The sequence below is a fragment of the Talaromyces rugulosus genome, chromosome VI (genome assembly GCF_013368755.1).
Source record: "Talaromyces rugulosus chromosome VI, complete sequence".
Taxonomy (NCBI): domain Eukaryota; kingdom Fungi; phylum Ascomycota; class Eurotiomycetes; order Eurotiales; family Trichocomaceae; genus Talaromyces; species Talaromyces rugulosus.
In genome coordinates, this window is record NC_049566.1 from 824,621 (window position 1) to 837,950 (window position 13,330).

General features: G+C 47.6%; 6 protein-coding genes across 6 annotated transcripts; 1 reads left to right on the top strand and 5 right to left on the bottom strand.

Annotated features, from left to right (window-relative positions):
- Nucleotides 1–544: 544 nt before the first annotated feature.
- TRUGW13939_10629 (uncharacterized protein) lies at nt 545–2,397 on the top strand (the record flags this gene model as incomplete). The annotated part of the gene is made up of 2 exons (XM_035493740.1): nt 545–2,037; nt 2,106–2,397. The coding sequence occupies 2 exons, from the start codon at nt 545–547 to the stop codon at nt 2,395–2,397; spliced, it is 1,785 nt and encodes a 594-aa protein (XP_035349633.1).
- Nucleotides 2,398–2,997: 600 nt separating this feature from the next.
- On the bottom strand, nt 2,998–4,014 carry TRUGW13939_10630 (uncharacterized protein; the record flags this gene model as incomplete). Its single annotated transcript, XM_035493741.1, has 8 exons — nt 2,998–3,418; nt 3,469–3,478; nt 3,534–3,562; nt 3,612–3,634; nt 3,698–3,777; nt 3,829–3,855; nt 3,922–3,953; nt 4,004–4,014. The coding sequence occupies 8 exons, from the start codon at nt 4,012–4,014 to the stop codon at nt 2,998–3,000; spliced, it is 633 nt and encodes a 210-aa protein (XP_035349634.1).
- Nucleotides 4,015–5,289: 1,275 nt separating this feature from the next.
- TRUGW13939_10631 (uncharacterized protein) lies at nt 5,290–7,014 on the bottom strand (the record flags this gene model as incomplete). Its single annotated transcript, XM_035493742.1, has 5 exons — nt 5,290–5,507; nt 5,650–6,345; nt 6,489–6,815; nt 6,874–6,944; nt 7,007–7,014. 5 exons carry the CDS (start codon nt 7,012–7,014, stop codon nt 5,290–5,292), a joined length of 1,320 nt encoding a protein of 439 aa, XP_035349635.1.
- Nucleotides 7,015–8,234: 1,220 nt separating this feature from the next.
- Nucleotides 8,235–9,126, bottom strand: TRUGW13939_10632 (uncharacterized protein; the record flags this gene model as incomplete). Its single annotated transcript, XM_035493743.1, has 3 exons — nt 8,235–8,343; nt 8,399–8,730; nt 8,785–9,126. 3 exons carry the CDS (start codon nt 9,124–9,126, stop codon nt 8,235–8,237), a joined length of 783 nt encoding a protein of 260 aa, XP_035349636.1.
- A 944-nt stretch (nt 9,127–10,070) lies between these two features.
- On the bottom strand, nt 10,071–11,298 carry TRUGW13939_10633 (uncharacterized protein; the record flags this gene model as incomplete). Its single annotated transcript, XM_035493744.1, has 2 exons — nt 10,071–10,852; nt 10,914–11,298. 2 exons carry the CDS (start codon nt 11,296–11,298, stop codon nt 10,071–10,073), a joined length of 1,167 nt encoding a protein of 388 aa, XP_035349637.1.
- Nucleotides 11,299–11,838: 540 nt separating this feature from the next.
- TRUGW13939_10634 (uncharacterized protein) lies at nt 11,839–13,000 on the bottom strand (the record flags this gene model as incomplete). The annotated part of the gene is made up of 5 exons (XM_035493745.1): nt 11,839–12,115; nt 12,181–12,621; nt 12,688–12,753; nt 12,801–12,849; nt 12,910–13,000. The coding sequence occupies 5 exons, from the start codon at nt 12,998–13,000 to the stop codon at nt 11,839–11,841; spliced, it is 924 nt and encodes a 307-aa protein (XP_035349638.1).
- Between the last annotated feature and the right edge of the window lie 330 nt (nt 13,001–13,330).

Genomic DNA, 13,330 nt, shown 5'->3' on the forward strand with positions numbered 1-13,330 from the left:
GTTATAGATTGAATGGTTTCTACAAGAGCTATCCTCATCCTTAAGCAATATAAAGCTCCCCTGCCCTTTTTATACAATAAAGAGTTCAATATAAAGGTGTAAAATCTGATTTTTTATAATCAACTTGGATAAGAGAACCACTCCCTGTCCAATATAAAGTATTAAAGGAGACTTGTAATTCTAATCCACTACTGCCCACGCGTGTGAATTGGTCTTTATAAACTCTAAGCATTTTTCTAACATTCTCCTGGTTTCCGAATAATATTTATACTCTTACCACTTCCAAGTAGCCAATGGGCTAGTTAATGATAAACCCCGCAAGCTGGCTACGGCGGGCAAAGTAGACCGCAAGTGAGACCCCTCGGTTGGCGTCGGCTTTGGTAGCCCTAGCGTAACCGCCGTACAAATACGCAGTACTTGCCTTGCAACCATCCTCAAATAATTCCTCATCAAGCTGTGCAGAGAACAGAACATCTTGAAGTCGTCAATGTTTTGAATACTGATTCACTACCCTCGTTCCCCGCCGACTGCTACATCAGTCCCAATGGCCAAGTCCGGCCTTCTCCGCACTTCCTTTCTCCGCACCGAGGCAGTGTCGAGCGTGTCGGCAGTTCGGTGTCTGTCGAGCCTCAGTATACAGCAACCAACACTACGACACCGAACCTTCCAGCACGCCAGGCGGAAACCAGCTGCGCAGTTTTCACGCTCTGTCGCAAACCACACATTCCAGCACCATGCAAACGCCATCTCGGTGCTCCAGTCGTCCGTCGACACCGAGTCGGCAGACTTTAAAGAAAATGCACGCCAGATGAGCGAGTTGGTCGAGAATATGACAGACCTGCACACAAAGATTGCACAGGGTGGGTCGCAAAAGGCGCGAGACAAGCACATCGCCAGAGGCAAGATGCTGCCTCGGGATCGAGTGACGTCTCTAATTGACCCGGGCACGTCGTTTTTGGAGCTGTCGTCCCTGGCAGGACACGAGGTTTACCCAGGAGAGGACGTCCCCGGTGGAGGAATTATTACGGGCATTGGAACAGTCGAAGGCGTGACGTGCATGATCGTTGCCAACGACAGCACAGTCAAGGGAGGAACATACTATCCGATCACGGTCAAGAAGCACCTACGCGCGCAAGCAATTGCGCAGGAAAACAAGCTTCCATGCATCTACCTGGTTGACTCGGGCGGAGCCAACCTGCCACACCAAGCAGATGTCTTCCCAGATAGAGACCATTTCGGCCGCATCTTCTTCAACCAGGCGCGCATGAGCTCCCTGGGAATCCCGCAGATTTCGGTTGTCATGGGCCCCTGCACTGCAGGAGGCGCGTACGTGCCAGCCATGAGCGACGAGACTATTATTGTTGAGAACCAAGGCACCATCTTCCTCGCGGGGCCTCCCTTGGTCAAGGCGGCCACGGGTGAAGTCGTCTCGGCCGAAGACCTGGGAGGAGGCCATTTACACAGCACCATCTCCGGTGTGACGGATTACCTGGCTGTCGACGACTCACACGCGCTCGTTCTCGCTCGTCGCTCAATCAGCAATCTCAACTACCCAACAACGACCGCTCCCGTGAGCGGCCTATCGCCGGACACTGACTTTAAAGAACCCCTCTACGACCCGGAAGAGCTCGGTGGTATCGTGGGCACGAACCTGCGCCGGCAGATCCCCGTGCACGAGGTGATTGCACGCATTGTCGACGGCAGCGAATTCTCCGAATTCAAGCGCGACTATGGCAGCACGCTCGTCACAGGCTTTGGACGCATCTACGGCACGCAAGTCGGCATTGTCGCCAACAACGGCATTCTCTTCTCGGAGTCGTCTCTCAAGGGGGCGCACTTTATCGAACTATGTGCTCAGCGCAAGATCCCGCTTGTCTTTCTGCAGAATATCTCTGGATTCATGGTCGGCGCCGACGCCGAAAAGGGCGGCATTGCAAAGAACGGAGCAAAGCTTGTGACGGCGGTGGCATGTGCCGATGTGCCCAAGTTCACCGTTGTTTTTGGCTCGAGCGCAGGCGCTGGAAACTATGGCATGTGGTAAGTTGTTTTCTCTCTTTCATTCTCTGTTGTTTCAACCGTCAACCATCTAACAATAAACTATCAAGTGGCCGCGCCTACTCCCCCCGGCTGCTGTTCATGTGGCCCAACGCCAAAATCGGCGTAATGGGCTCCGAGCAACTCTCCGCAGTCATGGAAACCGTCGGCCGCAGCGCGGATCCGGAACTCAAAGCACGCATTGACCGTGAATCCCAAGCGACCTTTTCGTCGGCGCGCCTGTGGGACGACGGCGTAATTCCGCCGGCGCATACGAGACGGGTTCTGGGGCTGGGGCTGGCGGCCGCGGTGGGTGGACGTGTTGATGAGAAGGAGACCAAGTTTGGCGTGTTTAGGATGTAGTTTTTTTTACTATGTTCTAGTTTAAAAAAAAAAGAATCAAGTGATGTAGTCTTGCTCTATTGATTCATCTAGATATCGGCATGAATACATGTAAATGGAGAACAGCATTTGAATATTCGAATTGAAAAAGAGAAAAATAATAGTAACAAACGTCTTAACAAGTCAACGGTATATCCAAAAAAAAATATATATATAATTTTATCAAAAAAAGAAAAGAAAAGAAAAGTGAAAAAAAGTATACAGAAAAGAAAACCCATTTAACTTTTTTTTTTTTCAATGCATAGTCAAAAAGCCAGGGCGAAAAAATATATTCCGCCATTTAATAGCTGGGGAAATAATACAAAAAAAATTTTATTTTTTGAGCTGTAATTTTCCATGTTTTCTCTTTTCGTAGACTTGCGTCTGTATATTGAATATAACTTGTATTTCTGTGTGGTTGTCAGATGAGGTGAGGCGAGTGAGGAGGCCAGGTCGTGATATCGTGAGATAGTCTGGTTCGTAGATAGTCGTGTCGGTGTATATAGTGTAGAGTATTTCATTTAGAAAAGGAAATAATAATGGAAAGAGAAGGGGGGAAGAAAAAAAAGAAGAAGGGGTTTGTTATATGACCACACATTGTCCGCGACGTCGACGACGGTTTTGTTTGCGGCTATTGTTAACGGGCGCTTCGCGCTTGCGAGTCTGCAGATCCATTATACTAGATTGCGACTGCTGCAAGTCCTTGCGGATGATCTGGCGACACAGGTCGACAAAGACTTCGTTGACGTTGGCGCGTCGACGCGCTGACGTTTCGTAGTATGGCGCATTGCCCCAGGTCTGCGATAGCGAAAAGGCTCGTGATCGCGACACGGCGCGGTCCTCTTCTAAATCGGATTTGTTGCCGACAATCACGATGGGTACTTTTTCGTCGTCTTTGATGCGCACAATCTGTTCGCGGATCTCGGAGAGCTCGTTGAGTGAGGACATGCTGGTGATGGAAAAGACGAGGAGGAAGCCTTGTCCTTGTTTCATGTAGAGTTCCCTGCGAGTGTGTCAGTTTGGTTCGGTCTGGTCTGTAGAAAGGTTAATCACCTCATTGCAGCTAGAAAGTGTTAGCATGAGTTATAATAGTAGCTGATCTTCATGGGTGAACTCACTGAATTGCTCTGTCCCCGCAGTATCAAGTCTGTCATTGGGTCAGCATTGTTGTATATTGATTCTCCTCCAAGACGTACATTTCCAGAATACATTGCCGACCCTAGAAAATCCCAATTAGCTTATTCTCGGGACACTCTCGGACACCTCGGGTTGATTCACTCACGTCTACCTCGATGTGTTTTCGATACGAGTCTTCAATCGTCGGGTCGTAGCTTTCAATCCAAACATTCTGCACAAACTGGGCTGGGAGGAGTTAGAATAATTGCATATCGGATAGAAGAGACAAAGACACACCTGTAAGACAGCTCTTCCCAACACCTCCTATAGCAATACTTTGTCAACATCCCCGACACCTTTTTTTTTTTGGTGATAGAAAAGGCATCTTACCAGCGCCCAGGACCACAATATGATATTCCCGTCTGTATTTGTCAGCTCCAGCACTGACCAGGAGGATGAAAGCGCGACTAACCGAGGCTGCATTGGAACGGAGAAGTCGTAGACACAACAAAGTCGAAGCAAAAGCTGTACAATAAATAATATAGTACACTGTCTGATGAAAGTCCCCAGATGCAATTGAAGTCAAGTCAATTGAATTGAAAATGTTTCCGGCGTAAACAGACCGAGAAAGCTTTACCGCAAAGTCGCCGTCAGCCAAGGGATACAATTGGAGGACAAATGGTCGGAGAAATGCGAGAAGGCGGTGGGCGCGTGTCAGCCCAATGGAGATGGCGTCTTCGGTCAGGCTGAGAAGCTGTGTTTTGTTTTATCGAAAAGGGCGAAGCTGCAATTCCAATTGCAGTTGCTGGGGTGTGGAGAGAGGGATTATTATTAGGTGACGTCGATCGGGAGGGGGGGAAGCGAGTCAATAAGAGCGCAGACAAATGGCCGGCGTATTGGCAATCGGCAGGGATGGGGCGGGCAAATTGCAATCAATGGCTAGCTTTTTCTCTCGCGAGTTGAAGTCGAATTGGACGGTGGTACAGATCACAGCGTACACAACGGAGAGAGTAAAAAAAAAAGGCAGCGGCGGTGAGGGCCGTTCGGGGGGGTTGTGCTCTAAGAGCTAGTTACTAGGGACGGCCGGCACTAGAACTACTAGCTGTGGTCCAGAGCACACATAATATTAATACGCCAAACTCTATCATTAAAATTAATAAATAATAAATATTAATACGAACCTGCTCGTGCCAGCATGGACCATGGACCGAACAGCACATGTCTACGTATCCCAGTAATTGACCGGCCGGTTCTAAATACACCCGCTGCATTCTCGTCTTGGCTGCCCTGGAGGAGCGAGGAACTGTACTGTAACTAATTGACTGGAAATTTTAGAGCAATTAAAATTTAATTAAACCAGATGGGCACTGATTGGACAAAAGCACCTGCCAGGAACAAGCCAAGCGTTGATGTTTTCAAAATATATCTCAGGATCAGGATCAGATAGAGCGATAAGATTAAAAAGCCGTCCCTCGTCTATCGATACGCCACGTGCAGAATCCTGCAACTATTATTATTATTATTATTAAGGCCAGTTGTGTTTCTGCTTTTATGCAGAGTTTATGTAATCAGCCAAAACTAAAGTCACGTGCTTTTCAGTACCTGCTTACTAAGGGTTATACTCTGCTGAAACAGAATCATAATAAAAACCAAGATACTTTTTAATTTATTATATAAATTTATAAAGTATTTACAAGTATATTATTAATATATAAATATTAAAGCTTAATCTTTTTAATAGAAAGATACGCTTCATTATTATTGAACTGATGGGTCTTTTCGTGCCTGGCTGAGGACGGTGCTAAACCTTTCATAGAGCCTGTGATCCTCTTTCTCCCACGGCTTATCCATTAAGAAAACCTCCTTTCGCAGCCGGTTAACCCATGGAATGAGAGCCCTGTAATGAGATGTAAAATTGTCTGTCGCGGTCTTAAGGAAAATCGATTCCTTGGCCACAACCCCGAGTTTCATGCCAGCTAACTCTTCCATATCCACGTAGTTCCATTTTTCGAATCTGGGCACAACTCTGCTACCGTTCGGCCCATCATAGTGTATGCATATCCAAAGAATGACCCAAAAAAAAAGATTCCAAGTCATGCATAAAGGAATGCCTCTCACCTAATAGAAGACCTATCGCCATGAAAGCCCTTGTCCCTGTCTTGGCCCTCGCCCCGGAGGGCCCTTCTCGTTGCTCTTTGATGGCAAGGTCCAGATCAATGAGGAAAGCCGACCATGATGGGTTTTCTTCTTCTTCATTAAAAATGAGATTACCCGTTGAGATATCACCTTGCAACAATCCGGCCTTCATATGCAAGGACTTGTAGCCTTCTATGCAGCTCTCCAGTGCAGAGAGCATAGAGACAGATGATTTAGCCTTGTATATAGCTGTCCCGTAGTCGCGGACGATAACACGACGATGAATCCGATTTGACAAATCGGGGCTTTTCGCGGATTTGGAAGGGGAACTTGAACAAGTGCGTTTGCTAGCTGGTGGAGCTACGCCAGTACGGCTAGATGACCTCTTGCGTCCTCCCGTGCTTGTCGAACGGCTGTCTGCTGTGCTGATAGTCGGGGAACCTTCAAAGCGTGTCGGTCGGTAATTTGCGGCTTTGCTCACATCAAGTCCCCGGCGAATGTTATCACGTATGTCGTCAATTATTCCGTTGAACTTGATTGTCTCGTGGTAGTAGTACCTAGCCACATTGGTTACGCCTTTCGCTGCTGCTTCACGCAATAGTACGCCCTCTTCCTCGCGCTCTGGGTATTGCCATGAGTCCTTGATAACCAACGGTATGTTAGCTTCGTCACCCTGTCCTTAAACAGTGGGTTCTCTCCTTCCTTGCATTTTGTGAAGACAGTCGCGGCAGTATCTTGAAGGCCTTTTATTTGGCCAAAAAAGGCATCATGGAATCCAGGTACGCCGACATGGATCGAACCCAACTCCTCCTTCAGTATACCATCAATGTCACTCCGATGTCCAGAGGAATTGACCAAGCCGCTTGTTGTGTGTAGGTATGGTGTTTGATCAAGGACTGGAAAGGCTTTCGGTGGGGGTGTAGATTCGCGGACGGCGCCATATATTTTGTCCCAGATGATGCGATCCGATTCTTCGTCCAGAACTGCTTGTAGCAATGGTTTGAAACGATCTAGTTCAAGATCGTTGGAGCGGATCATAACATTAAGATCACTTAATAGGTTTTTTCGTCCGTTTGCCGAAGGAAGCCTCCGAATATCTGCTAGGGCTCGCAATGCTGAAATCAAGTCCAGAACTAAGTTTTGAGCATCTAAGACCTCGTTAACCTTTTAGTTAACATACCAGCTGCGTGTGCAGTAAGCGCCTACCTTCAACACCAAAAAGCTCCAAAGAATCCAACGTTACGGCCAATTCTAGATCCTCGCATGTTGTCCGGAAACTGCCTCGAAACGCGTCCAGTTTCTCTCCAATAGGCGCTGTATCGCTTGTATCCGGTCGCACAGGCACATTGATTAAGTGATATTGTTCCTCTTCTGCAAGTATTCATCGCTCTTCAGTTATTTCCTGGTAGGTCGGCCGGATAATTAGAGACAGCGAAACGTAGGGATGTGGCTGGGTGGTATTTGGGAGGGATACCATGTCTTCCACCAGTGTCACCCAGTGGTTTTTTTTTCAAGTTCAAGCGTAGACCAAGAACTGATAAGGGCAACTGGTTGATTGACTTGTTGCTGGGTCATTGTGCCACTCATCCCCTTGAATGTAACTAGTAGTCGTATCTGAGAAGGATGCAAATGAAGTACGGGGTAATAAATGCACCAACTAAAATAGGCTAGACGTTTAGGTGCCTGTTCTATACCATATACAGTTAGTCTATACACAGGAAGAAAGTCAAGGCAGACATTGCAGCCTCAGGCAGAAATTCAGGAATAGAGCTAACCAAAACCAGACTAGCCTGTTATTGCTCCTTGCCCTCAATTCATCCATTCGACATCACAAAAACACTAACAGACAATAAACCAGGGAATAAAGGGTCTTCTAGACTATTTGTATGCTCCGACATAAACACATTCTTGACTTCCCATCAACTGTACTCCTCAATGAGACGTCGGTCCTCCAACCATGCCGTTCTCCCTTCCTTATTATCGGGATGATCATCAATTACCAGGGCTTCTTCCTGATCAGAATGAGATTGAACGGGCAACAAGAACTCTCCCCAAGAGATCAGGCTATGTCGGACGCTGTAGAAACATGATGAGCTTTGACGATCTGCATTAGCTTGGCCTTGAATTTGTGTTTGAGTACTCTGCAGTTTTGGTATTTTGTAGTGATGCTAACACTTTAAATGTATATCAATTGATATAGTACAATGCATTGGAAAGTCCCTAATACATTATTGGCCAAATGAAATACCGTGTCAGACTTTTAGAACCACCACACCAAATAGGGAACCCTTAGTGGGGATTCTGTATATGACACCATGTGCAAGTCACATGTGGTGTAACCCTGAAGTCTACTCGAGCACAACTTTCCGAGAGAGGAAGCTTTACTGGAACGTGATTTTCACATGAATATTAACATTACTGACATTGTTCTATGACCCGAAACCCAGTGACAATAACTATTAAATACTAATCCATTTTACTCCGTTGGCCTTACGTCATCGTAGATTGGTACATGTATAATACAACCCAAACTCATTGCATATGGAATATCAGAACAACATTTGAAGTTACTCCCACACCGGACTGGTATAGTCGGGGAAATATTCATTGTGAATTCTCCGCGCATACTCAACCACGCTCGGAAGAGACCGAAGCAATTTTCCAGTCTCGGGGGCACTGCACTCATTAGCAAGACTATGCTTTTGGAGAGGAGGGGAATAAAAAAACTCACGCTTCACAAATTAAACCACTAATAATAAAAGCAAACACCGCCGTGTCAGCCTCTGTAGGCTCAGTCCCACCAAATATCCAAAACACCTTTTCAGAAGATTTGGCCGCAGCTTTGCGCTTTGCGTCGGCTAGTAAGTCTTCAATTTGATGCCAGATCTTGGTCTTGAAGGCGCGAATCTCCTCTGGAGAGAAGCGGCCGGTGCCCTGGCCGTACAGACTGGCGTTGATTTTGCGCCATGCAAGGATTCCGACGGCGACGCGGAGAGGGTATGGAATGGCCGCGAGGACTTTGTCGCGCATAGTGTAGTAGTTTTCATTCCAGCGTTCGTGTGTCTAGATATTTTCGTTAGAGCCATGTAAAAATAGCGTTCACAAGAGGATACACACATTGTAAAAACACAGCTTATCCTCCACCAAAGCCTTTAAACCCGCATCCAGGGTATTTTCAAACGGCGACAGCTTCTCGTTAAGCTTGGGCAAGACGCCTTCATCCGTCAACGCGTCGCTGATCAACTGCGAGTCGGCGAGAACGACCGGCTCGGTGTCTGCGCGACTGACAGAAATATACGGAATCTTGCCTCGAGGCGCCTTTTGCGTCGATCCTGTCTCGATTTGATACGAGACTCGCGCAAAGCGCAGACGCGTTTCGAGTTTGATGACGAAGGGGGACCAGACGTAGGCACCTCGTTCGGGGAACCCGCGGTAGACGACGAGAGTGGGTTGAGACATTTTTTTTTTTCCCCCTTCGTATGTATATTTTTTATTACTGGCGAGGTGGAAAATTGAAGAGAGCGGTACACTTTATACTTTATACTCGTGGGACCCTGCCTGCGCCGATTGGCCTATTTATACGCATCGGCGCGCGAGTCCCCGATGCGAGCGCGAGGGCGGACGCGATAGCAGCGAGGCCGATAGGGCTATTTATCTTTGTATTTATTTGGAATATGTATCATTTTCTGTATTTTGAAAAAATTAATATTAATATTGTAATAAAAGTGGCATCCGTTTCAACAGCGAATTTACGGCCTTTGCTGTATATACTATTAATATCTAATTAATTAGGAAAGCCGAGAAGCTGAGAACATTCATTACATTCCCCAGAGACTTGTCGTCAGATGAATCGCTTCCAAATCTGGGAAAATCTAGTGCAGGAAGAACTCTAGAGTAGACTTACCCAGTCTCTTTTCTATGAAACAAGCTTACATAGGTAGCTTTCTATCCTATACACTAAATCGAGTTTGATATAATACAGCTATTCCTTCAATAAAATTGTTCTACTCGTTGTTAAAGCTCACGCTGTCTTACTCCTGCTCCGTATGTCATTACATTTAAAACTAGTGATTACATGCCTTTGGGCGTATACAAAAATATCTGCTTCTTCCTACCGTATGCACTATATTTAATTTCATCACCGATAACAGAAGTCGCGGATTTCATTTTCAATGGCCATGAAGGCTAATCGCACATAGTCTTTTTGAAAGTGTCACTGCAACATTGAACTATCAACTTGGTTTTTGGTAAATCACATATACTTTTAAACCTACCATACAAGGTATACCACTGCCGAGCCTCTAGATAATCACGGCGTTTCAAACCACAACCGATCAAATCCCCGGGTTTTATTCCCCCTAATAACATCAACACTGGAACTACTCGCAATGATGGTGCATTGATTAATCGAAAGCAATGACGACCTTGGTTATCTCGTGCTTCTCAAACCGAGCGTATGCGTCCGGAGCATCTTCAATGTTGACCACGTCACTAACAATAAAACCCGGCCGCGCTTTGCCCGAGGCCACCAGCTGCACCAGCTGTGGCGCGAGATCGATGGGCTTGGATGGTCCAGCACCCCATTTGAACTCCCCAAAGAAAAAGTCGGACAAAGGAAAGTCGAAATGGGTGTGAACGCTCGCGGCACGCGGCGCCGTTGCCGTGTTGTTGGATTCAGGGTTGTACACTCCAACAGTGCCCATGCCACCTCCAGTCGAAGTCACGGCCAGCATGTTTCCAATAATGACATCTGACTGCACCGTCAAATTGCGATTCACTTGCTCGTACCCAACCGCATCCACGCTCCGGGCCACGCCATTTGGCTCCAACGCTCGAATCTGCTCTACAGGATCGGCGTCGAGAAAATTAATGGGAATGGCGCCAATGGTCTCGGCGAGTCGTAGACGCTCCGGAACGTAATCGACGCTATAAACCTTGGACGCGCCCCGTAGAATAGCCGAGTATGCGGCCATCAGACCCACGGGTCCGGCACCGAATACAGCGACTGTGTCTCCGGCCTCGAAGCCGGCAAAGTCAAGAGATGTCCAGCCGGTGGCAAAGATGTCGGAAATCATCACATAGTCGTTCAGAAGAGATACGGATTCATTGTTTGCCGGATCGGTGTATTCGAGCGTGGGTGCGGGAATGAGGCCATTGTCGGCGAACGGGACACGCAAATATTCCGCTACACGATCTTTTTTTCAGTAATAGTTCCGGAAGACAGGACTAGTGGAACCAATGCCTACCCTGTGTACCTCCCATGTTGGCGCCGTTCCCATAGCCAGCATACATCTGCGTGGTCAGATTCGTATGGAGGTGGCCTTCGTAGACGGTGAACGGGACGATGACCGGGTCTCCGACTTTCAGATAGTCCACGCCAGAGCCCACTTCAGCCACATACCCTACTCCTTCATGCCCGAGACCAAAGGGAGCAGGCGACCCTTGGTTGGTTCCCCGATAGATATGAAGGTCTGACCCGCAAATGGCCGCCCTAGACATCTGGACAATCGCATCAGTGTCATTGATGATGGTCGGCTTGGGGAGATCGACAACGTCGACGCTGTACGGATGTCCCTGCCAGACCACAGCGCGCATGGTTGCATTGGTCGCAGTCACGTTGGAAAGTGTCATGGTGAAGAAGATTGTGGCCGAGGAATGGGGTCAATCACGAAGAGAACCAAGGCCGTCTCGCTGCACCCATTTATAGGACTAGGAAGACCGTTACGTTGTCTGGATTGTCTCCCCACAACGGTGACATCCTGATTGCGACGAAGATCGATTATTATTTCCCTCTCTTAATCCTTGGTCTGGAATTCCAAAAACTAAAATAGCTCGTCGCGTCAGCATCTCGCAGAAAAACTGCCACTACCGCACGCACCTTGGCGGGTACTATTATCTATGCGAATGAGTTCTCCGATTATTGCAGGTGCCAAGAGAAGTCCTATAAAGCACTTGGGCGGATATAGATAGAACCATAAGCAACTTGCATTAGTTTCATTCACCGGCCCCATGGCCTTTTGCCACAGCAGACAATGGCGTAGGCGCTAAAGGATTACCGGACGGACGACGCGCAGTTGCAAGGATATGCCATTTCTATCTCTTCTTCTAAACAGTACTGTTACACACTATAAATCAATGAATAACGACTTCAGTCCACGATCTTGGAAACTCTCAAGCAAATAAGCCCAGTGAAACAGGCGCTGGTTTTATCTGGTCGTCCTGGATCTCTTGAAGAAGTGTACTGCCAGGGTAATCGTCCAAGTCCAGATCCATGTATCCATTGGGAGCCCACTTCCGCGCACAGACGAAGAGCGAGTGACCGTTGATGGTTTGGTCGCTCAGGATGCGCAGCAGACATTGTCCAGCATCCTCGGCCTCTGCAAACTCCACCCCGACCTCCTGAACGTGCTTAAAGGCCTCATCAGATAGGATGTTTGTTTTTACGTACCTAGATCGTCTCAATTAGTCCGAGGGGCTGGAAAGGACTACTGCCCGATGGGAGCAGTGCTTTACCATGGTGAGATGACGTTAACTCGACTGCCGTAGTAAAATACAGTCCTGCGCAGCGAGTGCATGATCCCACGCATCGCCCATTTGGTTGCTGCATACTGTAGACCGCGAGGACAGTCGAGAAAGGCCGCGCCAGACCCGATCAGCACCAGACAGGTATCCTCCTGTTGGGGGGACGGCTGCTGCCCATTCTGCTTGATGAAATAATGCGCGGCCAGTTTCGCGGTGAACAGTACCCCTTTCAGATTCACGTCGATGATATCCAGATTGGGTTCTTTGGGCTCTTGCTCGTCGCCCGCGTATTTATACACCTCGTCTGGACGATGGATGCCCGCATTGGCTACCACGAACGAGATTCTCCCACTCGGAGAAAACGACGCTGCCTCCCGGAAAAGTCGCAGCTGGTCATCCCAATTGGTAACATCACAGGGGACGTATTTGGTCCTGTAATGGGCGGCTTATCAGTACTTTTTCAACTATGACAACAAAGCGCCAGCCGACCCCATGTACCTTGGCAATTGTGCTTCCAACCTCTGCCCATTCTCGATATCCGGATCGGCGATACAGACATAAACTCTTTCGTCTATCAGCGCATGATTTCCTACTGCGGATCAACTTTTTACCCTGCGGCAGACAGAGTGCGAACGTATGCTTCTCCAAGACCCTTTGCCCCTATGCGTCTCGAGTTAGTCATCGTCAGCTAGTTATACGAAGCTAGGAATAACAAATCACCTCCTGTGATGATAGCGGTTTTCCCTCTAACTGTGTCGCTGTTGATAGGTTTGTCGCAGTCAATAGGACCTGTGTGTGTATAGCCCTCCATATTTGATAGTTGGGGTGGTTTGCTTGATTTGTCCAACGGTTGTGAGTAGATGTTTTTATTTTCTCCTAAGAGAGCCAATATTGGTTCATAAGTGAGGGATCCCGTCTTTTCCATATACCTTAAAAAAAAAACATGGAAATGTGTTAGTTTATCATGCTTACACTGAACTGAGGTTAGTTTGAGACTAGCTTGCCTCTGCGTGTAAGACTCATTCTCACCTGACTCAATATTCGTGGCATCTATTTTTCTGGGTTACGCTATCGAAGAATACGCAGGTCGAGATCATGAAACATATTTTGAAATCTCGGGACGCCAAGTGTAAGATAAACA